The 26,728-nt window shown below is 50.4% G+C and overlaps 1 protein-coding gene across 1 annotated transcript in view; it reads right to left on the bottom strand.

The window, feature by feature from the left end:
- GRIK4 (glutamate ionotropic receptor kainate type subunit 4) overlaps positions 1 to 26,728 on the bottom strand; it is a 146,177-nt gene that overhangs the window by 25,468 nt on the left and 93,981 nt on the right. Inside the window, exons 7-11 of the mRNA XM_054395622.1 lie at positions 26,310 to 26,471; positions 19,236 to 19,388; positions 17,821 to 17,925; positions 11,078 to 11,185; positions 9,616 to 9,819 (exon numbers count right to left, since the gene is read on the bottom strand). Of these exons, the coding sequence (XP_054251597.1) occupies positions 9,616 to 9,819; positions 11,078 to 11,185; positions 17,821 to 17,925; positions 19,236 to 19,388; positions 26,310 to 26,471 (732 nt within the window). The remainder of the gene's footprint in view (positions 1 to 9,615; positions 9,820 to 11,077; positions 11,186 to 17,820; positions 17,926 to 19,235; positions 19,389 to 26,309; positions 26,472 to 26,728) is intronic.

Below are 26,728 nucleotides of genomic sequence, written 5' to 3'. Positions count from 1 at the left end.
TAGAGGCAAATTTATGGGTGCATCACTTTTACCATGCTCTTTGACACTGCTGCTGTCTTCTCCATGAGAGAAAGAGGTCTAACCCCTTCCTGGCAGAGCTTGGCCAGGAGGTCTTTCCCCTCACTCTACCCCAACAGACTTGCCTGCTTAAAAGCAGGAAGGGAGCAAGGGCTAGTGAAAGGCTGGAGCAGCAAGAGGGAAAAGCAACACTGCTGGAGCCTGCAGGACAAAGGAAAGGGAAGAGAAAAGCAAGGTGATCTGCAAGCCTGCCCAGCAAGAGGGGGCATGGAGAAGCTGACCTTTCACGGTCCATGCAGGACTCTTTCACTGTAAAGCCCAGTGCTAGACTTTTTCATTTGTTTCCAAGCAGCTATTACAGATTTCTAGGAGGTTCAGGCTGGAATGAATTATGAGGTAAGGAGAATTTCTGCCTAGCCAGCCATTTACCCACAGGGTGTTTAAAAGGCACCAATTATCGCAACGTGGTGTGTAAGCAGTTGAGCCCTGTGTAAACACCAGCAAATTACTAAGATGGGATCAGCTCATCTGTGGAACGTGCCATGTGAGGAATTTTATCACAAGAAAAGCCTAAAGCTTTCTAAACCTCTCTTGTCTAGACTTAAAAGGCTTTGCAGTTACTCTACTCCTGGGGAGAGCTCTCCTAGCAAAGCCCCTCATGAAGGTGCAGCTTATTCTAACAAGGGATTGCTTCTCCCAGTCCTCCAAACTGAATCCAATTCTACCAGCAATCAAAGGTGCTTCATGCAAAAACTGCAAGGACATTTCCATTCCTATCCAGGGGTCAATGCAAAGGCACTGCTGAAAAGAGCAGTGCTGCCCCCAGCTCAGTCACCAACCCTCACCTGCTCCCATCTGAGTATCACAGAATGGTTTGGGTTGGAAGGGACCTTAAAGATCATCTTGTTCCAACCTCCCTGTCATGGGCAGGAACACCTCCCACTAGACCAGGGTCATGAAAGACCCTAACTCTCTAACCATGGCTGCAACCAGCCTGGACTCTCTTCCTGCTGAATGGAGATGGACAGGAATGCTCAGAGCCTTGAGTCCCCCTTCTCAGGGCACTTTGTGCACTTCTGTTATTCCCCCAACTATTGTCCTTTGTCCTTCCAGATCATGTAGGCAGCCACATCTTGAAAACTGCTCTTCCTTAGCAAAACAGTGCAAAGCCATCTCCCTCCCTTTGCCTACTGAGCAGAAACACAGCCCAGCAGAGCTGCCTTCCCTGGGCATGTAGCTTTTGTGCCCAGGTCCCTTCTTTCACCTCCAGAGGGTTCTGCCATTCCATTAGAGTCAATTTCTTTCTGCTTATTCCCTCCCTGGCCAACTTTTGTCCTTTTCAGGACTTTTGCCAGCATCATTGCTATAGCAGCATGCAGGCTGCTCTAACCTGCACATCTACCTTCCCCTGGGGCAGAGCTCCTGCAGCCCAGACCAGGCTGCTTGTGGCATTAGCTGGAGCTCTGCTCTGTCCAAGGCTCTGTCTCTCTCTCTCTCTGTGGGCTCAGAAGCCATGCAAATTAAAAACTGATTTCTGACAGCAATAAACTTTGATCTGGGAATGACATGCAATGTATTCTCTGCCTGAGTGTCATCCATTTCATGCTTTTGGTTTTGTTTCCCAATGTCCATAAAACTTCTTGCCATTCACTGAGGTCAGCAAATCTCAGCTACAGAGGAGCTCTCCAAACCTGGGTCCCACCTGAGCACAAGTTGGAGCTGGCATTTTACAGGCTACAGAATGCACTGGGAAAGAAATGGGGTTTGCTTTGTGCTTCTGCATTCTGTCCACAACTGGGTGCTTGGGAAAGGGAGAACAGGAGGCAAAGTATGGGGAGAGAGAGAGGGCAAACACTGCTTGATATTAATCCTTCCAGCACAGTTGCAGCTATAAATGTCAGTGTGAAATAGGCTTAGGAAAAAAAAAAAGACCCAGAGCATTTGAGGAGGAGAGGCAGACATTTCTTTAACAAAACACTGCTTGAGCAAGGCCAAACTGGCTAGGTGAGAGGAAGCCCAGGTGGGCTGGTGTCTGAGATAAAAGCATGAGCTGCCACCACCATACCTGGCACCGACTGTGGGCTCTGCCTGCGTTAGCAGCCAGGCTCGCACTGCCACTGGAAGGGATGTGAAACACGGGGGCTGAGCTGGGCTCCTGGAGAGGAACAACAATTAGGCAGCCTTAGGAAGCAAATTGCAGGGACTGCCAGCTCGGAGGAGGCAGCTGCCTCCTCGCTGCGGATGCTGACAGGGCTCAGCTCGGCGCTAATGGTGATGAATGGAGCCTGACGTCAGCCCGCAGCCAGGACAGCCTGGAGCCCGCCAAAGCCTCCCACGCCGTGGGGTACCAGCCCTGCTCCAGCCCCACGGTGACTCACCACCTCCTGTCAGGCTGCAGAAACACACCACAGTCACAAAGGCCAAGTGGCAGAAGGCTTTGGGCTGCCTCTGTGTCAAACGAGCCTTAAGGATAACTCTGGGACCACAAACTGGGATTGCTTCCAGGAGTCCTTGCCTCGAACAGCAACAGCTCTAGGACCACAACCTAGGATTCCTTCCAGGAGTAGGAGTCCTTGCTTTGAACAGCAAACAGCTCTAGGACCACAACCTAGGATTCCTTCTAGGAGTAGGAGTCCTTGCCTTGAACAGCAAACAGCTCTAGGACCACAACCTAGGATTCCTTCTAGGAGCAGGAGTCCTTGCCTTGAACAGCAAACAGCTCTAGGACCACAACCTAGGATTCCTTCTAGGAGCAGGAGTCCTTGCCTTGAACAGCAACAGCTCTAGGACCACAACCTAGGATTCCTTCCAGGAGTAGGAGTCCTTGCTTTGAGCAGCAAACAGCTCTAGGACCACAATCTAGGATTCTCCTTCCAGGAGTAGGAATCCTTCCAGCAGCAGGAGTCCTTGCCCTGAACAGCACCTTGGGTGCTGCATGGTGCATATGAGTGTCACACCAGTGGTGCCCACAGAGCACTGGCAGCCTGGTCAAGGTCAGAGGTCAGGGAAGCTGATTCCTTCCAGTGTCCCTGTGCTTACAGAGCCTTCTCTGAGAAGGGCACTGAGGCTCAAGAAAGGACCAGAGCACAAGTCCTGCAAGGAGTGGCTCAGAGAGCTGTAGTTGTTCAGTCTGGAGAAAAGCAGGCTGAGGGGAGACCTTGTTGCTCCCTACAGCTCCCTGATAGGAGCTTGGGGTGGGGAGGGAGACAGCCTCTTCTCCCTCATGGCAACCTACAGGAGTAGAGGAAATGGTTACAAGCTGTGCTAGGGGAGGTTCAAGCTGGATATTAGGAACTATTTCTTCACTGAAAGGGTTCTCAAACACTGGAATAGTCTGCCCAGGGTAGTGCTGGAGTCACCACCCCTGGAGGTATTTAAATGGCAATAAGGACCTGCTGCTTAGGGACATGGTTTGGTGGTGACCTTGCAATGGTGGGTCAAAGGTTGGACTAGATGATCTTGAAGGTCTCTTCCAACCAAAGATATTCTGTGATCATGATTCTGGAGAGCTGAACTCAATGTTCATCCTCCAGGACCCACCTGACTGCCAGCTGTTACTCCACTGCAGACCCCTCAGCATCAGCACTGCTGCTTGCCCCACTGGAAACCCATCTGGATGCAGTGCTGAGCATCGGGCTTGGACGCAGAGGTTGGACTGGAGGATCCAGTCTGGGATAGCAGTTGCTATTCCATGCAACTCTACAAAACAAGCAGCAGCCATGGCACAGCAGCAGGGCTGCAGCCTGCTCACCTGGGCAGCAGCCCCTTCCCTGCTGCAGCACTGCCAGAGCAACCTCTCTGCCTCTGCAGAGCTGTCCCACATCATGCAGGCACAGCTCAGCTACTGGATCAATGTCCTGATTGCTGCTGCACCAGCTGCCCATCTGAGCTGGCAGGAGCTATTTTGGGTTGTGTGGCTCAGATGCAGATACTTGGGTTTAAAAGCAGGGCCAGATAAGGGTCACTCAAAACTGGTGGTTGGGTTTTCTTAAGGACAGGAATGGATTCTGCCATGTGAAAAGTGACAGCCTGAAAGCCTGGAGGCTGCAGCCCTCTGTTTGGGCCATGGTCAGGAACACAACGACCAGGCTCCAGTGCAGATGTCAGCCTCAAGTCTGCTTTCACCTTTCTTCACTGGACTGTCTCTAGGAGTCAGAGGAAGAAGTCTGTTGCCAGGTGTTCACTGTGCCCATAGCAAAAGCCAGTTAAGGTGAAGCACCAGCAATGGGGACCCTGAGCCAGCACAGACCAGTGGCAAGATCCAACTAGCTCACACCACACCCACCCCCTTGCCTGTGAATCTGACAAAATCAGCAGTGAGATGCAAACCTCCCTGCCCATACTCAGGCTGTGTTTTCTCAACAGCCCACTCTCCCTCGCTTCCCCACTCCCCTTCACCCCCCACCCTCTCAAGCCCCTCCACATCTCACTTGCTAGCAGGATGGAGTGCAAACAGACTCCCCCTCCTTCCCTTCACCCACACACAGCTTTTCTCACTGAACACCAACACCCACTGCCAAGCAGAGAGCAGGACTCTGCCAGTTTGGAAATATCTTCTCCCTCCTTTCCCCTTCCTGCCATTTCCCATCTTTGGAGTAGCTGAAGGGAGAAGGCCTCCAATTGTTAAGCACCACTTGGTCACCTGCCAGGAAGCTGGAAAAAACATCACCCCAAAGCTGAAAGCTCCTTTCAGTTCTTGAGGTGGTTGGTCCTGAGGTCAGACCCTTCCATGAGCTGGACAGCTTCAGCTCCCTCACTTTACAAAGAGCTGTGATCACCACTGGTCCCACATTCAAACCACTGGCAGACACCAGAGGTCGAGCATTATTCCACAGCTTCCCATTCCCCAAATGGGCCTGGGCAGAAGGGGAAAGCAGGAGCTTGCTGTCCCCAGTCACCCCCTCCTTACTCTGTGCTCCCTAAGGTGCCTACTACAGCAGCAGCAACCTCATCCAAACACACTTGCCCTGGGGAACACTCATGGATCTGCTGTGTTCCCATCCCCAAACGTGCTGTGTTATTTAAACTGTGCCAGAGGAAGCCTGGGCAGCTGATGCAGGCTGCACCACACACAGAGCTACTCAGCACAAGGTGTGCTCCTGCCTTTCCCATCCCCTGTACCCTGCCACAGGAGAGGTCTTCTGCAGAGGGGCCCATCCCCAGCCAGGGTACTGATCCCAGCTGCAGCAGAGGGAGCTTTCTGGGAGGTCTTTCAGCAAAACTGCAGCATGGGATTCCTGCCAGCAAAGCTTCCTGGCAAAATCAAACCTCACCATCTCCTGTTAGCTCAGCTTTACTCTCTGGGGGCATTCCTGAGATGGGTAAATTCAGAAAGTGCTGCTGAGGGATGTCTCGGACATCTCCTCAGGGAGGAGCACAGGAGCCAAGCACCAGTGGCTTGCTGGGAGCTGGTGCACAGGCACTGAGCACAGCCACTGTGGCACGATGGTACCGAGACAGCAGCTGCAGGAGTGGCAGAACAAGGAGAAGGCTGTCACAGGGCTGTGGAACTGCATTTGTTGGCTTGTAGCAGAGGAGCAATTTTGTTTCAGCTCGAGGATGTGCTGGTGAGAGAGAGAGAAAGGGAAGACCAGATAGCCTTTGGGGAGCCAGACACTGTACTGCAGCAGGAAGGAGCAAGATGTAATTCTTCCAAGTCCTATTGTCCCCTAAGGCTCCAATGCCACACAAACAAGGAGATGGGAAGATTTGCTGCTCCCCTTGTTTGCTTGTTACAGATGGCACATGTGTGTGGTGTCAGCTGAACTGCTGGAAGCTGCAGTCTGTGCCAGAGGCAGCCAGGCTGACAGGGGGAACCTGCTTTGGCTGGAGAGCAGCTTTCCCCCCTTGGTCACTCAAGGAGTGAGCCTGGTGTTCAGCCTCCCTGCCCCATCTGCACAGAGGGACCAATTAGCTCAGTCTTTTCCTGATAGGTAGCATCTATCACTAAAGAATGAGCTCACTCAGAATCATTTTGTTTGGAAGAGACCTTTAAGATCCTCAAGTCCAAACGTTAACCCAGCACTGCAGGTCACCACTTAACCATGCCTCTCAGCACCACAACTGCACAGCTTTGAAAGCCCTCACTGGAAGGGGAATCCACCACTGCCATGGGCAGCCTGCTCCAGGACTTGACAACCCTTTTTGGGAAGTAATTGTTCCTCATGCCCAGCTTAAACCTCCCCTTGCACAACTTGAGTCCATTTCCTTGTTCCTTGGGAGGAGAGACCAACCCCCACCTCACTCTAACCTCCTTTCAGGAGTTGTAGGGAGCCAGAAGGTCTCTCCTCAGCCTCTTTTTCTCCAACCTAAACAACCCCAGGTCTGGACCTGTTTCTCCAGACCTTCCAAGTGATTTCTCCCAAGCCAAATGACAAAGCACACAGGCTTCCTGATCAGACAAGTTACACTGCTGACCTAGACACAGGAGTCTCTGCAGCTCTTCCACTAATCCCCCCAACCACCCTGGTCCCCCTCTTCCTTAGCTCTTCATCAGCTTTGTGAGCAGGTCGATAGGATATGTGCAGGGGAATTTGGGTCAACAGCAAATTGATGTTTACCTGGCACCCTTCTCAATCACATCACACTGCACAATTAGCTGTTATAGAGTTTTTAGCACTGAAGAATAAATCAATACCTGGTCAATTTAGGGGCAATAGAATGAAACACTTTCCCCACATAACCTATAGCTGCTCTGAGGAGATTCAGTGCCACAGTAGGGATTACAGGGGGGGGGGGAAAACCACACAGTACACTGGCAAGGCATTGCATGGAGATGGAGAATTTGCTGACCACCTAGTCCTGCACACTAAGTGGAACCTTATTTTCTGACAGCTGATCAGGGTCAAGGAGGAATCATTTCCTTGCACTAACACAGCACTGAAGAAAGAGGTAGGTGCAGAGCTTTTAGTTTGAGTAGGATTTGGAAATTTTGATCCTCAGGACAGGTTTGTGTCCCAGTTGATACCTGGTCTGTGCTGAAGGCTGTATGGAGAAAAGTGCCCAAGGGATAAAACCACTGAAAGAGGAATATGTGTGCCCAACACAGGATCTGCTGGCTCTTCTGCTTTGAGTGGTCCTGAAGTGGGATAGGGGATGAATGAGGGACTGGAACTGAGGACAAAAACCTTGGGAGATGACTGTTGAGGAAGGAGAACAGAAATCAGTACCCCAAGCAGCCCTGCATAAACCCAACAGCATACATGCAGCCAGCTCTGCCCTGGCTGACCTGATCCAAAGTGTCAGCCCCTGGGACTGATCAAAAACTGGCTGAAGCCATTATAAAAAATCTAAAGGGCCTAGGAAGAACAAAGCAAAGAAAGCTTTTTCTATTCCCCAATTTTTTGATTCACCCTCAAACAGGCTTTACCAGCTCTGCCCTGTTTAAGCAGAAGTAAAAATCCTCCCAAATAGGCTCAGGCTGCAGAAGAAACAAATGGTTTCTATGTGAAGTTAAAACACATCACTACAGATAAAACAACCCTCTAGAAGCTCCTGTTTAATGGAGAGGCACTGCCAGGGTTAGCAGGCCAAGGATTTGATGGCTGTGCCTCTCCTTTGTTTGCACAGATCACACACTGCTCTCTGTGCCTTCCCTCTCACCCCACAAAAGCAGCACTGCAGCATTGTAATTGTGTGTGTGTGCATATACATTACACAGAGAGAGGTCTCAAAACCATGCCAACAGCCCAGAGCATTTGCAAACAGCCCTGCAGAAGGCTCTTTAGAAGAGGCAGATGGAGGTGGGATCTCAGCTGGTGTTGAGAGCTTTCATTCTGCCAGGGAAGAGCGATTCACGAGACAGGGTGCCAGCTCAGGAGGGATCTCCAGTCCACACTGTGGCCTGCCCCTGACCCTCAGCAGGTCTTTTAGACCTAGAGTTGTCCCATCTAACTTCAGCTGCTCAGGTTTGGGTTGGAAGGGACCTTAAAAATCATCTAGTTCCAACCTCTCCAGCATGAGGAAGGACACCTTCCACTAGAGCAGGTTGCTCAAAGCCTCATCCAGCCAGGGGGCTGCCCAGGGCCCCAGCGAGGCTGGTTTTGAATGTCCTAACAACATCCCTGGGCAACCTGTTGCAGTGTTTCACCACTCTCCTTGTGCAGACCTTCCACTAGAGCAGGTTGCTCAAAGCCTCAATCAGCCAGGGGGCATCCACAACCTCCCTGGGCAGCCTGCTCCAGTGTCTCCCCACCCTCACTCGAAAGAATTGCCTCCTAATCTCCCCTCTTCCAGCTTCAGTCCATTCCCTCTCATCCTGTCACTCCCAGCCCTTGTCAAAAGTCCCTCTCCAGCTCTCCTGTTACTGGAAGGCTGCTCTAAGCTCTTCCTGCAGCCTTCTCCTCTCCAGGCTCAACAGCATCAACTCTTGCAGCCTGTCCCCAGAGGGGAGGTTCTCCAGCCCTCTGATCACCTTCGTGGCCTCCTCTGGATCCACTCCAACATCTCCATCTCCTTCTTGTGCTGGGGAAACCAGAGAGGAGTAGAAAGGGACAATCACCTCCCTTGTCCTGCTCACTCATTTCCCACAGCCGCGAGGAAAGCTGTGACAGGAGCCTCAGAGCCCTGCCTGGAGCCACAGGGGTTGGATCCAGGTCCTCATTCCTCTGCTTTGCAGGAGGATGTGCCACTGTTGTGAGGATAATGGTGGGATGCTCGGGGGCTCCTCTGTGTGTGATTATCACAAATACACCTCACTGCACATTTGCTGCCAGCTGAGAAACTGTTGCTGGGCTCTCACAGGTGCTTCAGCAATAACAAGGCAGGGGAGAAATCAGCGAGTAAGGAAACATGGCTTAAATGACATCAATCTTAATGTTAGCTTTGGCTAAGCCTATTTTACTAAGGATCTCAGAGCATTTCATGAACTGTATTTAAGCTTCAGGATCCCTGGGGAAGGACTGCCCTTAGCTGTGGAGGCAAACAAAGAGCAGGGAGGGGGGGTCCAGGCTGCCTGAGCACGCAACACATGCAGAAGTGCTGTCAAACCCAGCAAAAGCTTTCAGCTTTCAGTCTGGCTGCTGTGCAGCAACAGGGTGAAGCAGAGCCATGAAAAAAAACCACTCTCCCTCCACACACTTCAAGTAAACAAAAAACGTTCCCCTTCAAAAACTTCTCAAAGTCAAGGGGCTGAAATGAATCAGCCAAAACTTCCCCGGGGTAGAAATGTGCCTCTTGGTTTCCCTCCCAGACATTGTGCTTTTGAAAGTTTCCTTCAGCTTCTCCCAACCCCTGCCAGAACCTGCTCATTTGCCCGCTTCGGATTTCCATTAATTTTTCCACTGGGAAAAGAAATAATCCTTTCAGTCTCAAGCTCTTAAAGAGGGATGCTGTAGTCCAAGCCTCTCTTCCAACAAAGCAAAGCACCCCTGAGAGCACCTGAGGTCCTGATTGCTGCTCTGCATGCCGTCACAGGGGTAAAACAAACACATTTGCCGCTGGGAGAACGCATTAGACGGAGACCTCCTGCTCCAAGCCTCACAAATGGACTACCCCCATCCATCCTCATAATCCTGGAGCACTTAATAAAGCATGAGAGAGCTTCTCATTGCCAGGTCCCCCCGGAGCAGAGTTAAAAGGAGCAGGGAATTCACTTACCCGAGCGATCAGCTCCCCGACCATCCCTGTCCAGGTGCCGTTGGCCTCGGGGACTCCGTAGACGCCGTCCCCAACCAGGTGGATCTTGTAGTTGAAGCGCAGGATCTCTGCCAGCTCCTGCAGCATGTCCACGCAGAAGCCCTCGTAGCGGTCGTTGCCTTCCAGCTCCTGGTGGTTCCACTTCAGCATCAAGTAAGGGTTTTCCTGCATTGAAACTGGGCAGCTGTCATTCCCATCTTAGCCGAGGTGTCACTGATCCATGCGTTGCATCGGGTTGGAAGGTGAGCCTCAAAGGGCAGCTTGGCCAACCCCCCCCCACCCCATGGCAGGCAGGCAGCAGGGGCACCTCCAGCTCCAGCAGGCTGCCCAGGGCCCCAGCGAGGCAGGTTTTGAATGTCTCAACAACATCCCTGGGCAACCTGTTGCAGTGTTTCACCACTCTCCTTGTGCAGACCTTCCACTAGAGCAGGTTGCTCAAAGCCTCATCCAGCCAGGGGGCATCCACAACCTCCCTGGGCAGCCTGCTCCAGTGTCTCCCCACCCTCACTCGAAAGAATTGCCTCCTAATCTCCCCTCTTCCAGCTTCAGTCCATTCCCTCTCATCCTGTCACTCCCAGCCCTTGTCAAAAGTCCCTCTCCAGCTCTCCTGTTACTGGAAGGCTGCTCTAAGCTCTTCCTGCAGCCTTCTCCTCTCCAGGCTCAACAGCATCAACTCTTGCAGCCTGTCCCCAGAGGGGAGGTTCTCCAGCCCTCTGATCACCTTTGTGGCCTCCTCTGGATCCACTTCAACATCTCCATCTCCTTCTTGTGCTGGGGGAACCAGAGAGGAGTAGAAAGGGACAATCACCTCCCTTGTCCTGCTCACTCATTTCCCACAGCCATGAGGAAAGCTGTGACAGGAGCCTCAGACCCCTGCCTGAATCCAGGTTCTCATTCCTCTGTTTTGCAGAGGACCACAAGGCAGAGAGGTCAGAGGGCTCCCTGGCAGCACCAGGATTGCAGAGACCAGGGGCACCCAGTCCAATCTCTCCCATCCCAATCTATCCCTCTCAACCAGGATAAAAAAGTTGTCCTCATCTTGGCCAATTTCAGTAATTCTATGGGTAGAAGGGACAACTATCCCCTCAACTTACCAGCTGTACTCCAAACAAGAACATCATTCAGAGATTAATGCAAAATGGCAACTTAGCCCCAGCCCAGCCCTCTCCCCAGCTGCTTCCGAATTCATCAAATATCATTTCCATATGAAACATCAACTTGAGTTTAATTACACTGTCATGAATTGTCCTCAGTGCTGTAATTAGAGATTTGCTCGTCTGTTCTTTATGGAATCAGCCTGCAATGCTGCATGCTGGGGGCCAAAGGGGGTAAGGAAGAGGGAATAATATCCTGGCTGATTGATATCTCTCAGCGTTGGGCTGGCAAAGAGCTAATGGGAACTGTAGGTGACCCTCTCACTTACCAGGATGGTGGTGACAATCAGTGTGGTGTTGAACAGACTGTCTGATATGTTGGAGGAGAAGATCCTGTTGTCCATGCTGAGTCCTTCAGAAACATGCCAGTGGCCAATCTGGGGAGACAAACACCACAATAAGGAAATTTACAGGGCAAATTGCCCTCCACACCTGCCACATGGCTCTGGGGACTGACAGCCTTCAAGCTGGCCCTGCAAGAGGTGGTTATCAATGCTCCATTACCTTTACAATGCACCCCCTCCCCCCCACAATGGGCCAGCAGAGAGATGAACCTGCTGGTGGCACAACCCCTGCTGTGTGCCAATGCCAAAAACCTGTCCCTGCTCCTGGCTGGCACTGTTGGGTCAGTGCTACACCCACTGATGGCACTAGGCTCTTCACACAGGCACCCTGTGCCACAGACACAGCTCAGAAGAACTTCAGGGAGTCCTGAAGTCTCATCAGTTCACGGCGAGGAGGCAAGGTTCCTTCCTCCAACTCCTGCACTGCTTTGTGATGACTCTAATAAAGGTTTCACGTGCCTGAAAGCAAGCAAAACCTCCCACAGGGAGCATCATTGCCACCAGCCAGAGGCTGGTACACTGAGAGCCCCCCTGGGGGGAGAGCTCCACAGCATCACAGCTTCCACTGCAGCAGTGCTGACCTGGGCCAGACACTTTCCAACCCTGACCAGGAGTTGAACCTCAGCAGCAGGTGGCAAAATGAAGCCAGGTTCTCAGAGGTGCTGCTCTGTGACTCATCTCTGTCTGCTCTGATGGATGCCAGTCACGATGATTAAACATCTCCAAACTCTTTGATGCACCCCCAACAGCTCCATGGACAGCCTAATTCACCCAGGCAAGCATCAGTGTCACTGCAGCAAACCTAATTCCCACTACTGGTGGTGGGGAGCAGTCCTCCAGCTCTTGGGGGGACCTCATGACTCAGCTGTGATGAAACACAGCCAGCTGCTGCCTTCAGCCAGGGGGAGGAATATTCAACAAAATCTAATTTTAACTTCAAGAGCCTAATCTCCCTCCCTCTGAGCTCTGGGCAGGGAGATCAGCACCTCCAGCAGCTCAGTTCAGAGCATGCAAATCAGGCTCTCACTGTCTCATGCTCCCTGTAAAAAAGCCTCTGGCTGTTCTCATGGATGGACTGGTGGCTGAGGGAGGCCAGCTCACCTCTGAGGTCCCTTCTCTCTCCTTTTATGCCTGCAAAGCCTCTCTGCCTCCAACAGGTCCCAGCTCCTCTGCATGCTGGATTGCTGGCCACAGCCTAAGTCCTCTGACACCACTGAAACAAGCTGCTGTGGCCCCCAGAAGGTGACCCTAAAGTGCAGGGGTGTCTTCACAGCTCCTCCCTAGCCATGGTGACAGAAGAAAACTGTTCCCAGTTCCCTCACACTGCCATCAGCTGTCTCGGGCACTGCTGGGTTAGGGCAGGTTATCCTCTTGTGGTGCCACAGTTGTCAGGGTGGTAGGAACAAATTGATTTCTCTTCCATCAAAGAGTAATCTCACTGTGTTCAGAGAGGTGAGAGGAAGGTGATGCAGAGCTAGGGTCCAGGTGCATCCCTGCAAATGAATGGCAGCAGGCTGATTTACACCACCCCAGGACTGACTCTGTCCCTCAGCATCTTCTCCTGGCAGTGCTTTGCCTCTGGTGTGACTGATGGCTCCAGGACTTCAGACTCACTTCCCAGCTCATGCATCTGAACCAAACACAACCTGAAACTGCAGCCACGCTGTTATGCTGTCAGCAGACTGAATTGCTCTGGACATTGAGGAAAGGGTCAAGCCCTTTCTTCTCCTGGCTCTCAGTGCAAATCCAGCCCAAGAAACTGACAACAGTGGCCACCTGCAAGGAGTCCTGAATCCATTCTCCTCATCTCTAGGCACAAGGAGCAGTGGGAAGTGCAAACAGGACAGCTTATACTCGATGGCTCTGCAGAAGCAAAGCAGGCAGTCATCAAATCCAGTCATCAAATCAGTCAGTCATCAAGTCAGTCAAATCAGGGGACAGTCATGTGCATGCTTGTTCTCCTCCCCAGCTGGAGCTGAGGCACTGGGATGCAGCAGCATGGACAGAGCCAGCTAAGTCCCCTGGGGGGGGGGCCCTTGTTTACTCTGCAGATAACACAACAGAGATCATTCCTCTGAGCTGTCAGCCCAGCCCCTTCACCAGCATTAACAAGGCTCTGCTAAAAGGACCTGTCATGGCAAGGACCTCTGAATGCATTGGAAGCATGAACTCTTGGAGACTTCCCAAGGGGAGAGGCCCTGGGCTGTTATTAGCCTCACCTGGCAGCTGAGGGGTGGAGACACAGTGATGGAGTCTCAGAGCAGGCTAGGAACAGATGTTGGGCATCCTGCTCTCTTGACTGCTTCTTGAGGCTTAACTGCCCTCAAGATGCAGGATCACAGTAACTCCATAGTGCAGGACTCACCTCTGGGAACAACAGTCCCAGACTGGGAGATTTCCCATGGGGAGGGAGCCCTTGAAGCACAGCTTTAACTGGTCTGTGCAGGCTCCGCACTGGCAGGATGGGATGGATTTATCCTGCTGTATTCCCCAGCTCCACACAAAGGTGCTTACCCCTTGCTGTGAGTGCTGAACACCAGACCCTCTGCTGCAATTGCCTCTCTGAGCCAGTGATCAGTCATAAACGCTGCCTAATTCTTTTTCTCCCAGATTTCACGAGCAGAGATCAGTGACAGATTAACTTTAATTTTAACAGCCCTCACTGCTCTCAAATTTGTCCCTCCCCTGCTGGCATACTGAGACTAATTGACTGCCTCCTCCTCTGGCAGCACAGTGGGTTTGACCTTGCATTTAACACAGCACCAAAGCTGAAGGCTCCCATGTGCTGAGGTACTTCCACCCCATCCTGGCTCCTTCCAGCTCCCTACTGTTCCTCTCACACGTAATAAAAATGATAAAGGCACTAACTGACTCCTCACACTGTTTGCTGTTTCTGAAGTGTAATGTGTCAGAGGATGCCTGGGATGGTTGGACCTCTCCCTCTCCTGCAAGATGGATGTCAAGGTGATTTTAATCATCCCTATCTACATATAAAGAGCCCCTGAAAAACAGAAAACATATTAATCTGCAAAATGTGTGAGGAAATAATCAAAAGCTCTACACAGGCATGGATAAGATGATCCTTTTGTTAAGGCTCTGGACTAGGACTTGAGAGATTTTAGGGCTTGGGAGTTTTTAGTAGCAGATATGATTGGTCTGTATAAATACACCAGGTGGAGGAGGTCTCCAGCGAAGAGGTAGAACAGCTTTTGAAGCTAAAATGATAGCGTTGGCACACAAATAAATAGATACAAACCAGCCAGAAATAAACAGGCTAAAAATTAGAAGTGGGGTTCTAATGATCAGAGGAGCTTACGTGATGGCATAACTTCCCCAGGAGACCAACAAGGGCAGCACAACCACCTGGCAGCAAGCTGGAGCTCCATCCCTTTGTGAGAGGCATTATACCACCTGGTGACAGGTAACAGCCCTTGGCCTGGATGAAGAAAGTTCTCTCCATGTCCTCAGGCTACGTGGGTCCACTGCAGACCCCCACAGCATCATCCCTGTGCCTCTCAGTGCCTCCCTGAGCTCAAGCCCTCTGCTCTCACTGCAAGGAGAGCCAGCCCCACGATGCCTGCAGCGCCAGCAGGTGTCTCAAGGCAGGAGGAAAAGACACCGTGCCAGGAGGAGATACAATTAAGTAGGTTCTGGGTACCTGGTTCCATCGTTGGCCCAAACAGGAGGGAACAAAACAAACAAAGGAAGGAAAGCCCTCAGAGGACCCTGCCAGACCTAAGGCAAAGCAAGCAGGCAAAAACTTCCTGCACAGAAGTTAGCATGGGACACAGAGTGGCAGCTGTTAAAACCTGTACAGCCACAAGACACACACACAGCCTGCTCCTGAAGCCAGGCAGCAACCCCCCTGATCCCCTCCCTCCCCAGACATCCCCTTCACACAACATGATGGACACCTGGCACAGCCCTGGCAGGACCTGATGATGGCTCATGCTGAGTTAGCCAGGTCCTGGGAGGCAAAAGACATTCAGCTGTTGGCAGGATCTGTCCCTGAACTCTTGCTGGGGCTAACAGCTAAAGAGGAGCAAGCCCCACTGAGACTGATTAGCCACTGCTAAGTTAAAAGGTTTGATGGAGTAGGGATTGCAGAGGGTCTCTGAGCTATTGGCTGCTAATTCATCTGTATCTCATCAAAATACCAATTAGACACCCCAGCACTTCCACTGCTCTCTCTCAGGGCACCAGCAGAGCCTTTAGCTAAACAGCAACTAATCAGCTGCACCTAGGACTGGGAACGACCAAGGGGTCACAGGCAGAGCTGGGGACAATGCACCCACGGCAGTGCTCCAGCCCCAACAGCAGCTTCCCCTACCTCTCCTCTGCACATTTGCCTTCCCTGGGGACCCTCTTCATTCCCTTCTCCTGTTAAGCTGCCAAACCTCTGCTCTTGCTTTAGTGACTGCACTGAAACTGGAGGGTGTGCTGCAATGGGTTTTAAAGCCACAACAAAAGATGACATTTACAAACTCAGTGCCTGTCAGATCTATGGATCACCAACACATTAATGAGTCTGTGAACAGAGAGTAGCTCTCATATGGCTGGGGAAAAATTTCCAGTAGTTAAGCTAAAGGAGGAAAAGCCACTTTTGGTGTGTTACATAAAGGTATTAAATATTGGGTGCTAAGGAACCCTGTCTCTCCTTGCCCAAAAGCAACAGCGAGTTAGAAACCCTAAGTGGCTCTGATTTGTTTGCTGGCTGGACTGGCTTCAAAATTTGGTGAATTCTCTATCAGGGCTGATGAGCTGGAGGTCCCCATGGCTTTGACAGATGGAGGGAGAGACAGGGAGAGAAAAAAAGAGAGGGAAAGAGGAATGTGTCGAGAGCATGGACTTGATTAAAACTATGGAGGAAACAGAAGTGTTTTAAACAAGAGCCTCAGCGAATCAGTTAATGCAACCCCTGGGAACAAGACTGGCTCCAGGACATGAATGTCTGTTCCTTGCCCCATCCTCTTGTGGTGAGTTTAATTAAATGATTGTTAATTATTTATTTAGTAATTTTTGTTGCAAGAAGCCAGGCTGATGGGAAGGCAATAACCACATAGGTGGTTATTTAACAATAACTTAGTCCTCTCCTGTGCAGTGACTGAGAGAGGGGCAGGCAGGACTGGGCAGGACCCTGCCCTGGTTTCACAGCTCTGTCCAGGGATGCCCTTCCTAGCTGGACACAGCATAAAATAGTCTTGCAGCCTGTGAGGGGCCATAATATCCACCCCCCAGGTGTTGCTATCAGTCAGGCAAGACCCCTGAGAAGGGGAGAGCAGATGCTGGAAAGGCTGTCACAGGCATGCAGAGCAGTTTTATGAAGACTAAGTCCTCCCTGATGGGTTTCTGACAGGAGAGAGCTTGCAGCCACCACAGGGCTCTCAGCAGGCAGCTGCACACAACAAGGGACTGTCCCCATCCTTCCAGCATCTTGTTATTGTGACTGGAAGTGATTTATCACCATAGTGCTCTGACGGAAAATTCAAGAAGCTTAGTCCCAGTGTAGCTTTCCTGAGTACCTCTGAAACATCAAGCTGCTGATTTACCAAACTTCTGCCACAGGTCAGAAAAGATTTTCTTCTGTCAGGCCAAGTTTGTGGAGAAGAGCTGAGGCTTTCATCTCAGGGCAGATTAGGCTGCAGCCAGAGCTATCTGTGGAGCTTTGGGAGAAGCAGTGCTCCAGCAGGACCTGTGCATTTTATGTGAACTCCCTGCCACATTCCAACAGAGCAAACACATCGCTGTCAGAGTCAGGTTTACAGCTTCTGCTTCCTCTGCTCCAGCTGAATGCATGCACTTATTAATGCAGATGGGCTTGGGTCTGTCACTTCAGCTCAGAGTGTGATGGGCCTGGGAAATGATTAAAAGGGCATTGGTGCTATGAGAGATCTTAATGTGGGGAAAACGCTGTCCTGATCCCTTGCTCCCTCAGCCAAAGGCAACGTTCAAAGCTGAGCTGTCTCTTGACAGGTAAGAACTGGCAGACAACACCCTTGCCAAAGCTCAAATTCACTGCTGCCAGACCAGGAGAGATTTCCTAATGCCAAAAATGCTCTGTTGGTGTGGGGTAAGACACAACAGCTTTTGTTCTCTGCCAGGGTGTAGGAGAAGTGGCAGTCTGTGAGAAAAGGGCAGGTGTGGAGCTGTCAGCAGGGAAATAAGAGAGATGAAAACCCTCTTTCTGGGACTTCCACTTGTTGTCCTGGATAAGGTTTGGATTTACCACTAAAACCCTAATTCCTTGAGCTTGTGTCAGGTAATCTCACCACTTTGATCGTGGCCTCACATCATCATCTTTAACCTTAAGATAAAGCCAGAAAATATCCCCTGGACAGAAAGGGAGTAACAAGCAAGGAAAATGAACTAACACTCTGGGGAATCTACAAGCACTGAGACACAAAAAAAGGCTAAAGTTAGCTAAACCCACTGCAGAGGAAGGCTCAGCAAAAACCAAGAGGTAAATCTTGCCCTTCCTCCCACACACCATGCTGGGCAGAGATGAGGAGGGAGCTCCCAACAAAGGATTGTCCCCTTTGCTTTCCATCCCAGGAGCAGTTGTTTGGAAGGGTTCACGGTGTCCTTTTTTGCCCGTTTTATGGAAAACTCTCCCATTTTTCCTCATGCAAGTAACTTTGGGTCTCTGGAAGCTCCAGAGCTGCTCTCACCTGCCGGAAGCCGCTGCGTGTGTGCTGCAGGATCTTCAGGGCGTAGTTGGACCTCTGACCTTTGCTGTTAAATTCAATGTGGCCGGTGAGACCTTCCAATTCTACCTGTCCAAGAGAGAATGAGTTACAGCGCCCATCAAGGGGCCTTGCCCCACCACCCACAGCAGAGATGGGACTGGCAGCCACTTGCCCCATGCACTACCCACCCAGTAGGTACAGCAATGCAATCTTCCTGTCTCAATCCTACTTGCTTTTGGAGGCTGGCTAAGACAGAAGAGAGATGTGGAGGGGAGCAGGAGAATCACCAGTGCACAGAGCAGGGATTCCTGGATTTCTTTGCTCTCTTTTAGAGCAACCACCTCCACAGCCCCTCAACACCTCACAGGTTGCAGTGGGTTGGAGGGAAAACCTCAAAGGTCATCTTGTCCAACCACCCTGCAGTCAGCAGGGACAACTCCAACTAGATCAGGCTGCCCAGGGCCACATCAAGTCCTCCCTGCATCCCAAGGCTAACCACCATGCTTTGCAGCAGGCATGAGCTCTTTGCTGTGTCACACTGAACCACTGGCTGGGGATTCCTCCAGGATCCATTTTGTGCTGTTTTTAAGACAAGAGCCTGTTGCAGATGAGCCAGGATGAGTGTCTAGCCTTCCTCTGCAGATTAACCACTGCTCACTTGCTGCTGGAGCACCTCTTCAGTAGTGAGGGCAAGTTACTGACTATCCTAATAGCAGAGCCAAGAGAAACTCAGAGAATTTCTTGTGTTTGACTAAGGGGGAGATGCAAGGAGGGTTAGCACACATGGACCAAAGTGGTACAAGGGTCAAGTTCAGCTAAACCTCCCTTTAGGGGAAAAAAGTCAGTTGCACCCCAGACATACTCAGAAAAGAGGTTCCTTCTGCATGGCCAAGCTTAGCTCTTATGATTCACATTGACAAACTCCAACTATTTCACAAAGCTGAGATTTCAGAGTCTGTTCTCATGCCAGAACTAGGTTTGATCAGTTCCAGCAACCACACTCTTGGGCTCAAAGCAGCCCAAACCCCTTCATAGAGAAACTCTCTTCTTTCCTCTGAGCTCTAAGCAATTGTACTGCATGACCTTACATCACTCAAACCAGAGTTCAAATAACTTAGAAACATTCATACTTTAAAAAAAAAAAATCATAAAAAATCATTGAATTCCAGTTTTTCTGCAACAAAGGCTGGGGAAAAAAAAAAAAAAAAAGGAGTTTCTCATTGTTCCAAGGCCAGTGACAAACCAGCCCTCAGATCTCTTCTCTTTTCATTCCCAGTGCTGCCTTCAAACAGGCCAACACTGTGCTTGAGAACTGTGCCAGCACCGGCGTGCACACACACACCTTTTGCTCCAGGCACTAGCTCCTAACACACCAGCAAACTTCAGTCCCTTCTCACCATTCTCAGGTAGTTCATCAGGCTGGTGCCATGCTGCCAGATCTGGGCAGACCCACAGGACAGGGGCTTCACCCCAATCTCCTGGCTGCGGTTCAGCTCCTGCACGGCAGTCACCACAGCGTACACAGCATCAAACAGCAGGGCAGAAGAGAGCTGTGGGGAAAGGAAGAAGAACATTGAGATGGGAAGACAAAAACTGCACCTTCAGGACCCTGCAGCAAGCAGCAGAGTGCATTATCCACAACCTCAGCCAGGGTCAGAAATCCTTGGCCTCTTCTGAGCAGACAACCACCCCTGCATGCCTACTGTGCTGCTCCCTGCCCCTCGTCTGCAGCCACCCGAGGGTAGGGAGACAGAAGTATTGGCATCCCTGATCTGCTGTGCCTGTGTAGGCTTCACTGGGGCAAGTGGAATCCCTTTGCCAGCCCCATTTCCACTTCCTTACTGTTATGTTTCTCCTTCTCTTCTTGCTTGCTTCCTTATCCCTTATGCTTCTGCATGCTCGCTCCACAGAGCTTCTCCCATCCCTATCACCATTCTATCTTTATTCATTCCTCCTCCTTTCCTGTTATTTTCTGTCTCAGTTTTCTAAAGTAATGAACCCTTTCTAATCAAGCTCTGAGCTTTTGGTGCTTTGGTGACCTCCTGGACGGGAGGAACACTCCTGAGAGCATCAGGTTTGTGAGGTTCTTAAAATAGGCACCTGGGCAAAATAAAGATCCTGCGCCTGCAGCCACGGAAGGAAAGATGACTGTGCTGCTTCAGCCCTCATTAGGCACAGGAGTCCTTCCTTGACCAGTGTTTTGAAAGGGAGATAGAGAAGAAATGAGGCTTTGCTAGGTCTCTGCTTCCTGAGAAACTGAGATCTGCCTTTCAGACCCTGGTCCCCTGCTACATCCTCCAGTTTCCTGCTGGCTGTTACCTGCTCCGTAGTGGCGTTGCTGAAGCAATGTCCAGAATCACGGAGCTCGTCCCCTCTGCTTCTCATCTTTGCCTTTCTTTTTCTTTTTTCCTTTTACTTCTTTTGCCTTTAATCAGATTATTTTGCCCATCAAGCCTCACAAACCATGATTTTCACCCATGCACAACCATCTTGGTGCTTTTGATCCATGTAACAATCAGCCATTTGCTCTCTCGTGTTCGCTGTTGTGACTAGCATTTCACTTTTAATTACTGTCACCTCCTGACTCTGCTGGAATTAAATCAGTGCAGTTCCTTTCTATCAAGGCTACATCTTCCTCGTGGCTGCTTCTGAGATCATCCTCCTACCATCCCAGATCACAGCACTGGGTTCAGTCTCTAGCCTGGAGCTCCTTTCCTACATCTTACCCTGGTTTGTGATGTATGGCAGTTCAGCAGTATCTGCCTCCTCTATTCTCCCCAAAGCCTGATTAGATTTATTCACTTCTGCCAGTGGCCCTTCAGGGACAGTCTTGCCCAGCTCAATTTGCTCAACAAAGCCTCAGCTTCTGCTGGGTTACTAATTTGATCAGGGTGAGCCAGATGTAACCCTGCTTGATCTACTCAGATCAGTGGCAAGACCTCTTCGTCCACAATGGCCCAGGACTGGAGAGTTAACAAGCAGCACAAAACCTTAAAATGTACAAGCTGGCAGAAGTCACAAGGCATGATTCCAGCCTGGTGCTAGCAAAGCCCCAAAACCAGCTCTAATGGCACTCTCACTTTTCTAACCTCAGCACAGGCTCTCACTGGCTCTGTCACATTCCTCCTCTATGCACCAGTTTAATCTGTTTTTACACAACAGCATCTGGGGACTCTGCATTGAGCACTAAGCAACCTGAGTGGCACCTGTCAGTCTTCACAGAATCATCATAGAGTCATAGAATGCCTTGAATTGGAAGGGATCTTAAAGATCAGCTAGTTCCAACTACTTCCATCCATGAGGCACAAAGCCTCATCCAGCCTGGTCTTAAACACTTACAGGGATGAGGTGCCCACAACTTCTTTGGACCACCCATTCCAGTGTCTCACCACCCTCAGAGCAAAGATCCTCTTCCTAATGTCTGATCTAAACCTACTCTGCTTGTTTCAGACCACTGCCCCTTATCCTATCACCTCATGCCCTTACAAAAGTCCCTCTGCAGCTCCTGTGTCTTGCATCTGAGCTGTTTGCCCCTCTGCTCATGTATGTTGAGAGCTTTCTGCCGATAATCAGGGTTGATTGGTTCCAGAGTTATGAAATTTTATTGCAGCTGTTTAACAGGAGACAAACTGTAACACCAGAGCCACCTGAGAATATGCAGAAGGAACTGGTGGCAGAGTGGGAACAGAAACTGGGTATCCTGTTTCCTATCCTGCCTCAGCTATGAGATACCACAGGTCCCTTGGCAACAGCAGCAACCCTCTCTCCTGCACTTCTTCCCTTCTGTTCAGGGGCAAGCCTGCTAAGGCTTTTCCCCCAGTGTTCACATCTGACCTAAACAGAACTGCTGGAGAGAATCCAACAGAGAGCCACAAGGATGCTTAGGGGACTTGAGCATCTCCCCTATGAAGAGAGCCTGAGAGCCCTGGGGGTGTTTAGTCTGGAGAAGAGAAGGCTGAGAGGGATCTGATCAATGTCTATAAATAATCTGAGGGGTGGGTGTCAAGTGGAGGGGGCCAGGCTCTTTTGGGTGGTTCACAGTGATAAGACAAGGACCAAGAGGTTCAAACTTGAACAGAGAAGATTTCAGCTCAACATGAGGAGAAACTTCTTTACAGTGAGGGTGACAGAGCCCTGGAACAGGCTGCCCAGGGGGTTGTGGAGTCTCCTTCTCTGCAGACTTTCCAAACCCCACCTGGATGCATTCCTGTGCAGACTACCCTAAGTGATGCTGCTCTGGCAGGGGGTTGGACCTGATGATCTCTTGAGGTCCCTTCCAACCTCTGATATACTGTGAGACTGTGATAAACATTCCCCTCCCAGGAAGCATTTTCTAGAGCTTCTTAAAGGAGCTGGCACATCCCTCTCCATACCTTTCTGTTTTCACCTTCAGTATGAGTTCTTTTCCTCACAGGACCTCCCCAGCCTGTCCCATCCTCAGCCCCTGCCCCATGAAGTTCTTCAGTGCATACTTAACTGTGGATTGAATCCCATTCAGCTTAAAGGATACCACACAATTAGCAATGGCTTTCCTTCATCAGGAGCTATATTAATACCCCTTGGCCAAACAGAATTATTACAAGAGCAAACACAAGCCCTGTGAACCCAAAGTTCAACATCCCACACCAGATTGGAATATTGGCCCAGCATTTTTAATTGTCTCCTGTTGGGTTTTCATTTCCATTTTCCCTGAGCAGTTAATGATCTCTTATTAGCTGGTGAGCAAGAGACTTGTACATCTTAGTGAAGCATTTGACATTATTGATTGGAATATTTTACTCCCTAGCCTTGAACAATTTGTTAGGATTTCTGGCAGATATTGAGCAATTTAGGGGTTGGGGAAAGGGTTGTGAGATACAGGAGCAAGTCCTCTCAGTAGGGAATGGGCTTCCCTCCCATGCCCTCTGCATACCTCCTTCCTTTTTCCAGCAGAGGAGTGGAGAGAGAGCTGGAGGCAGCACTTTTTTCACTTCCTCTAGGCGGATTCAGCAAGGGGGATGTGGCACTGCTCTCCTGTACCTTGCCTTGAATTCCTTCATGTCACCTATAAAATCTCTCACTGTTCTCATTTTACACCACAGTTCTGTCACTCTGTCACAAGAAGCCAATTTCCCTGTTAACAAATTGATTCTCTCCCTTTGTGTGCATCATCTGATTTGTGCAGATCCCTGTTGTTTTCCCACCACTCCTGCAATGGAACAGGCTGCACGTGAAAGACTTGGAATCATCAGGGTTGGAAGGGACCTCAAGGATCATTCAGTTCTGACCATGGGCAGGGATACCTCATGCTAGATCAGGCTGCCCAGAGCCACATCCAGCCTGGCCTTAAACACCTCCAGGGATGAGACTTCTACCAGCTCCCTGGGCAACCTGTTCCAGGGTCTCATGGGGAAGAATTTCTTCTTAACATCCAATCTGAATCTGACTACCATGGTACACTCAACACTGGGACCCACTGCAGGTTCCTGGGGCTAAGGTTACTTCCCTCTCTCCATAAAGCCTAAATCCTGACAAGAAAAGCTGCTGATAAACTTTGCCACTTGCTGGATGCCTCAATCAGAAGGCAGCTCCAGAAAAGAGGGCAGGTGGTGGGCTGGGCAGCTGGGCTCACTGCTCCATCTCCCTCAGCATGCTCGTCAGCTGCATGGGGAGAGGCTGTACCCAGCAACCACGGTGGTGCTGCAGGGTACAGCTGTGACCCAAAGCCCTTGGAACAACTCACCTAGCAGGAAGGAGACCTCCAGCCCTTGTGCACATCAGCAGGCAAGACCATTCCTGTTAGTGTCTTCAAGATAACTAACACCATCAGATGTCCTGAGCCTTGGCAGCAGGGATGGGGCCTCAGCTCTACCCAGGTCCACTGCAGCTCCTTGCACACCTTCCTCCCCACACCAGATCTGCCCCTCTAGGGACTAACAGCAGGTGAGGCGTGGCTGAGTGGAAGATCCTGCTTTGTGTTTTATTCCTGGAAGCCTCCCACATGAAGGCCATGTTTAAAGGTAAGCTGATCTCCAGGGAAACGTGAACAGGTTTGGCTAGTCTGGGTTTGGCCATGTGGTTTGGGTTTGTTTTTTTTCTTGTCTTCCTGAACCATTATCAGCTGTATCTTTGCCCCCCAAACATAACACAGGGAATGAAAACCATTAAAATCCTGTGAAATAGACATTACAATCTGGATTTTATTCAATGACATAAACACTTAATTACAAACATCTGTTTTAGGCTAAATTCTAATTACCTAATCTAGCCATCTGTAATTTGAATGATTTTCTCTGATTTCCTTTCTTTGCAATGTGATTAATGAGAATAGCATTAGAGTAAGCAGCTCCCTCCTCTTTCTTCAGACACTTCCTCAGCTCTAGCAAGAAAGCCCTGGGATTTTGCAGCTCACAGGAAACCTCCCTCCTGTCACTTCCAGCTGTTGATCTTCCTTTTCTCTTCTTAGTATGAGCTATCCCACGAGATATCTGCTTCCCTGGACTAAAAGGGAAAGTTTTTGTACAAACAGATGCTGTCTGAGAGATGAGATCTGCCAGATTACCACTGACAGAGATGGTGCAGGGCAAAGTGGCACTGGATTTCCATTTCAGACACAGGAAAGCAAACACATGCCCTGCCTGAGAATATTTCACTTCACTTCATCAGACAGGACAAGGTCCTTTTCCCATCATCTGGGACATGGCATATTGGCAATGGGAGCCTTGCTGTGAACACAGAGTGAGCCTTCTCATCATCAGAAAGAAACAGTCTTTTGATCAAGACTCTTCAGTTCTCTTCCATGCCTCAATTTCTCCTTTGTACACCAGGAATGCCAGTCCCTCCTGCACAGCTGGCCACCACCTAGCATGAGGGGAGCTACCTAGAAGAGCTAAGAGCAGGTGGGTGCTTGGGAAGTCATTGCAGCCCTTGGGCAGGTCCACTAAGGACAGCGGGGCTGGAATGGCTTAGATCAGGGTGAAGCAGCATGGCCAAACCCCCTCCCCTCCAGACATGTCCTCCCTAGCCTGGGAGGCAGCCTGCTGTATGGCTGATTAGGCTTTATGAATGAATGAAAGGAGCATCCAGCTGGCTTAATATTACATTGATGGGTGATTTAGGCTCAGGCTTACAAACCAAACAGCTCCATACAGCTCTGAACTCCTTCACTCCTTCAAAAAAACCCCACTGCAACGAGGCATCCTCTTGCATCCTTCCATCTACATATTTTGCTGCTTGTTCGAGACAAGGCAGGGTGAGAAGTGCAATGAGATCAGTTATTTCCCCATCACACCTGCTGCACTCCTAATTCCTACTGTCTGCTCTTTCTACTATTAGAAGGAAATTTATTTTTAATGCCTCCAAACAGCCTCTGCAGCTGTCATCCAAATAGGAAGCTTCTTGGTAGTGATCCTACAGAGATTTAGCAGGGCACACAGCAAGCTCGCTGCAACTTGCTCTGCACAGGAGGGCTGGGAGGAGGGAGAGCAGGATGGTCCCAGCCTGAGCTCCATGACCAGCCAATAGCTTGTGGACATAAAGGAGGAAATCTCCTTATCTTGCCTGTTTAAGATCACTTGGTAGTGATAATAAGGAGGTGCTCATCAATGCACAGCTGCCTCAGCTTGTCAAGGGGACTCTGAGTTCATTAAAAATGATGCAGAGGGTTTCACTGGTGGCATTTTCTCTCCCCCAGCTCCAGCCACAGCCCTCTGCATCCCTGATATGGCAAATCAACTCTGCAAACCTTCCTAGTTATGAAGAGTCCCTAGGGAAGATTTCAGTGCCGACCCACACACTGGTCAGGGAGATGTTAGAGTATGCAACATGACCCAGACCCTTGGCACCTACCCAAACCCAGCCCTTTCTACACTCCCTGCACCCAGACTCCCTCTCCACCAAACATCTTCCTAGACAGAGACAAACTTCACAAGGGAAACCCTGAATCAGGGCTGCATCATCCCCTACACCCACATCTAAATGCCATTCAAATTAACATTAAGCTTGAATTTAAGGCTGTTCAGCCATTCAGTCACAGGGAAGCCCTCTAAAGCTCTACACCCACATAGCTCCCCAGTGTCCCCTTGGGCAACCACAGGCTTTCAGGAGTGCTTCAGTATTCTCCAGATCAGGAGGCTCCCCTGTAATTCACAGCCTGACACCACTTAACTAAGGTGCTGTCTGGCCCCATCCTTCCCATTCCTGCACCATCACCTTCCCAAGATCAACAACCATGCAAACCCATCCATGGCACAGCAGTACAAGAGGTTGGTGATGCACACAAGCTCTCTACACAGGGGTTATCTGGATCAAATAATCAGTCAATACCCTGTACCCATACATTTGAGACCAGAGTCTCTACCTCTGAATAATTTTCACACAACATTGGCAGTGTCTGCTCAGAACCAGCCCACAGCCACAAGGTTTCCTTGAGGGTCTCTGCAGGAGCTTCCAGCTCAGGAAGGCTGTGGGTGACAGGAATGAATTTTACTTACTGCTGGCCCAGTAAAAGGAGCATGGTCACAGTTCTCTTGCCAGGACTGGTTGAGGCTCTGGACAAACTCTTGGAAGAAAGCATGAGACTGGTTGAAAATGGAAAATCCCAGGATGTTGACTCGGTCGTCCAGCAAGCTGTCCAGGCGCTGGAGAGAAAACTCCTAAAGCAACCCAGACCAGAGAAGAGGATTAGGGAAGAAAGCAGGCACCAAAACTTCAAAACCACTCAGTACCCTTGAAGGGAAGAGGAGACCATGCAGCATGTGAAAGCTACCACCTCCAAGCTGGGGCTGAAATCCACCCACTGGCAGAGGCTGCAGCAGAGGCAGCCAGTAACCTGCTCTAACTGACCAGAGGAGGTCAGCTTTGTTGTGGGATGTTCAGAGCATGTAGCTCCTTAGCACATTTCTACTTCCCA

The sequence above is a fragment of the Indicator indicator genome, chromosome 34 (assembly GCF_027791375.1).
Source record: "Indicator indicator isolate 239-I01 chromosome 34, UM_Iind_1.1, whole genome shotgun sequence".
In the NCBI taxonomy this organism is placed as follows: domain Eukaryota; kingdom Metazoa; phylum Chordata; class Aves; order Piciformes; family Indicatoridae; genus Indicator; species Indicator indicator.
Note: the sequence above shows the minus strand (reverse complement) of the source record. Positions and strands in the feature narration are given on the sequence as shown.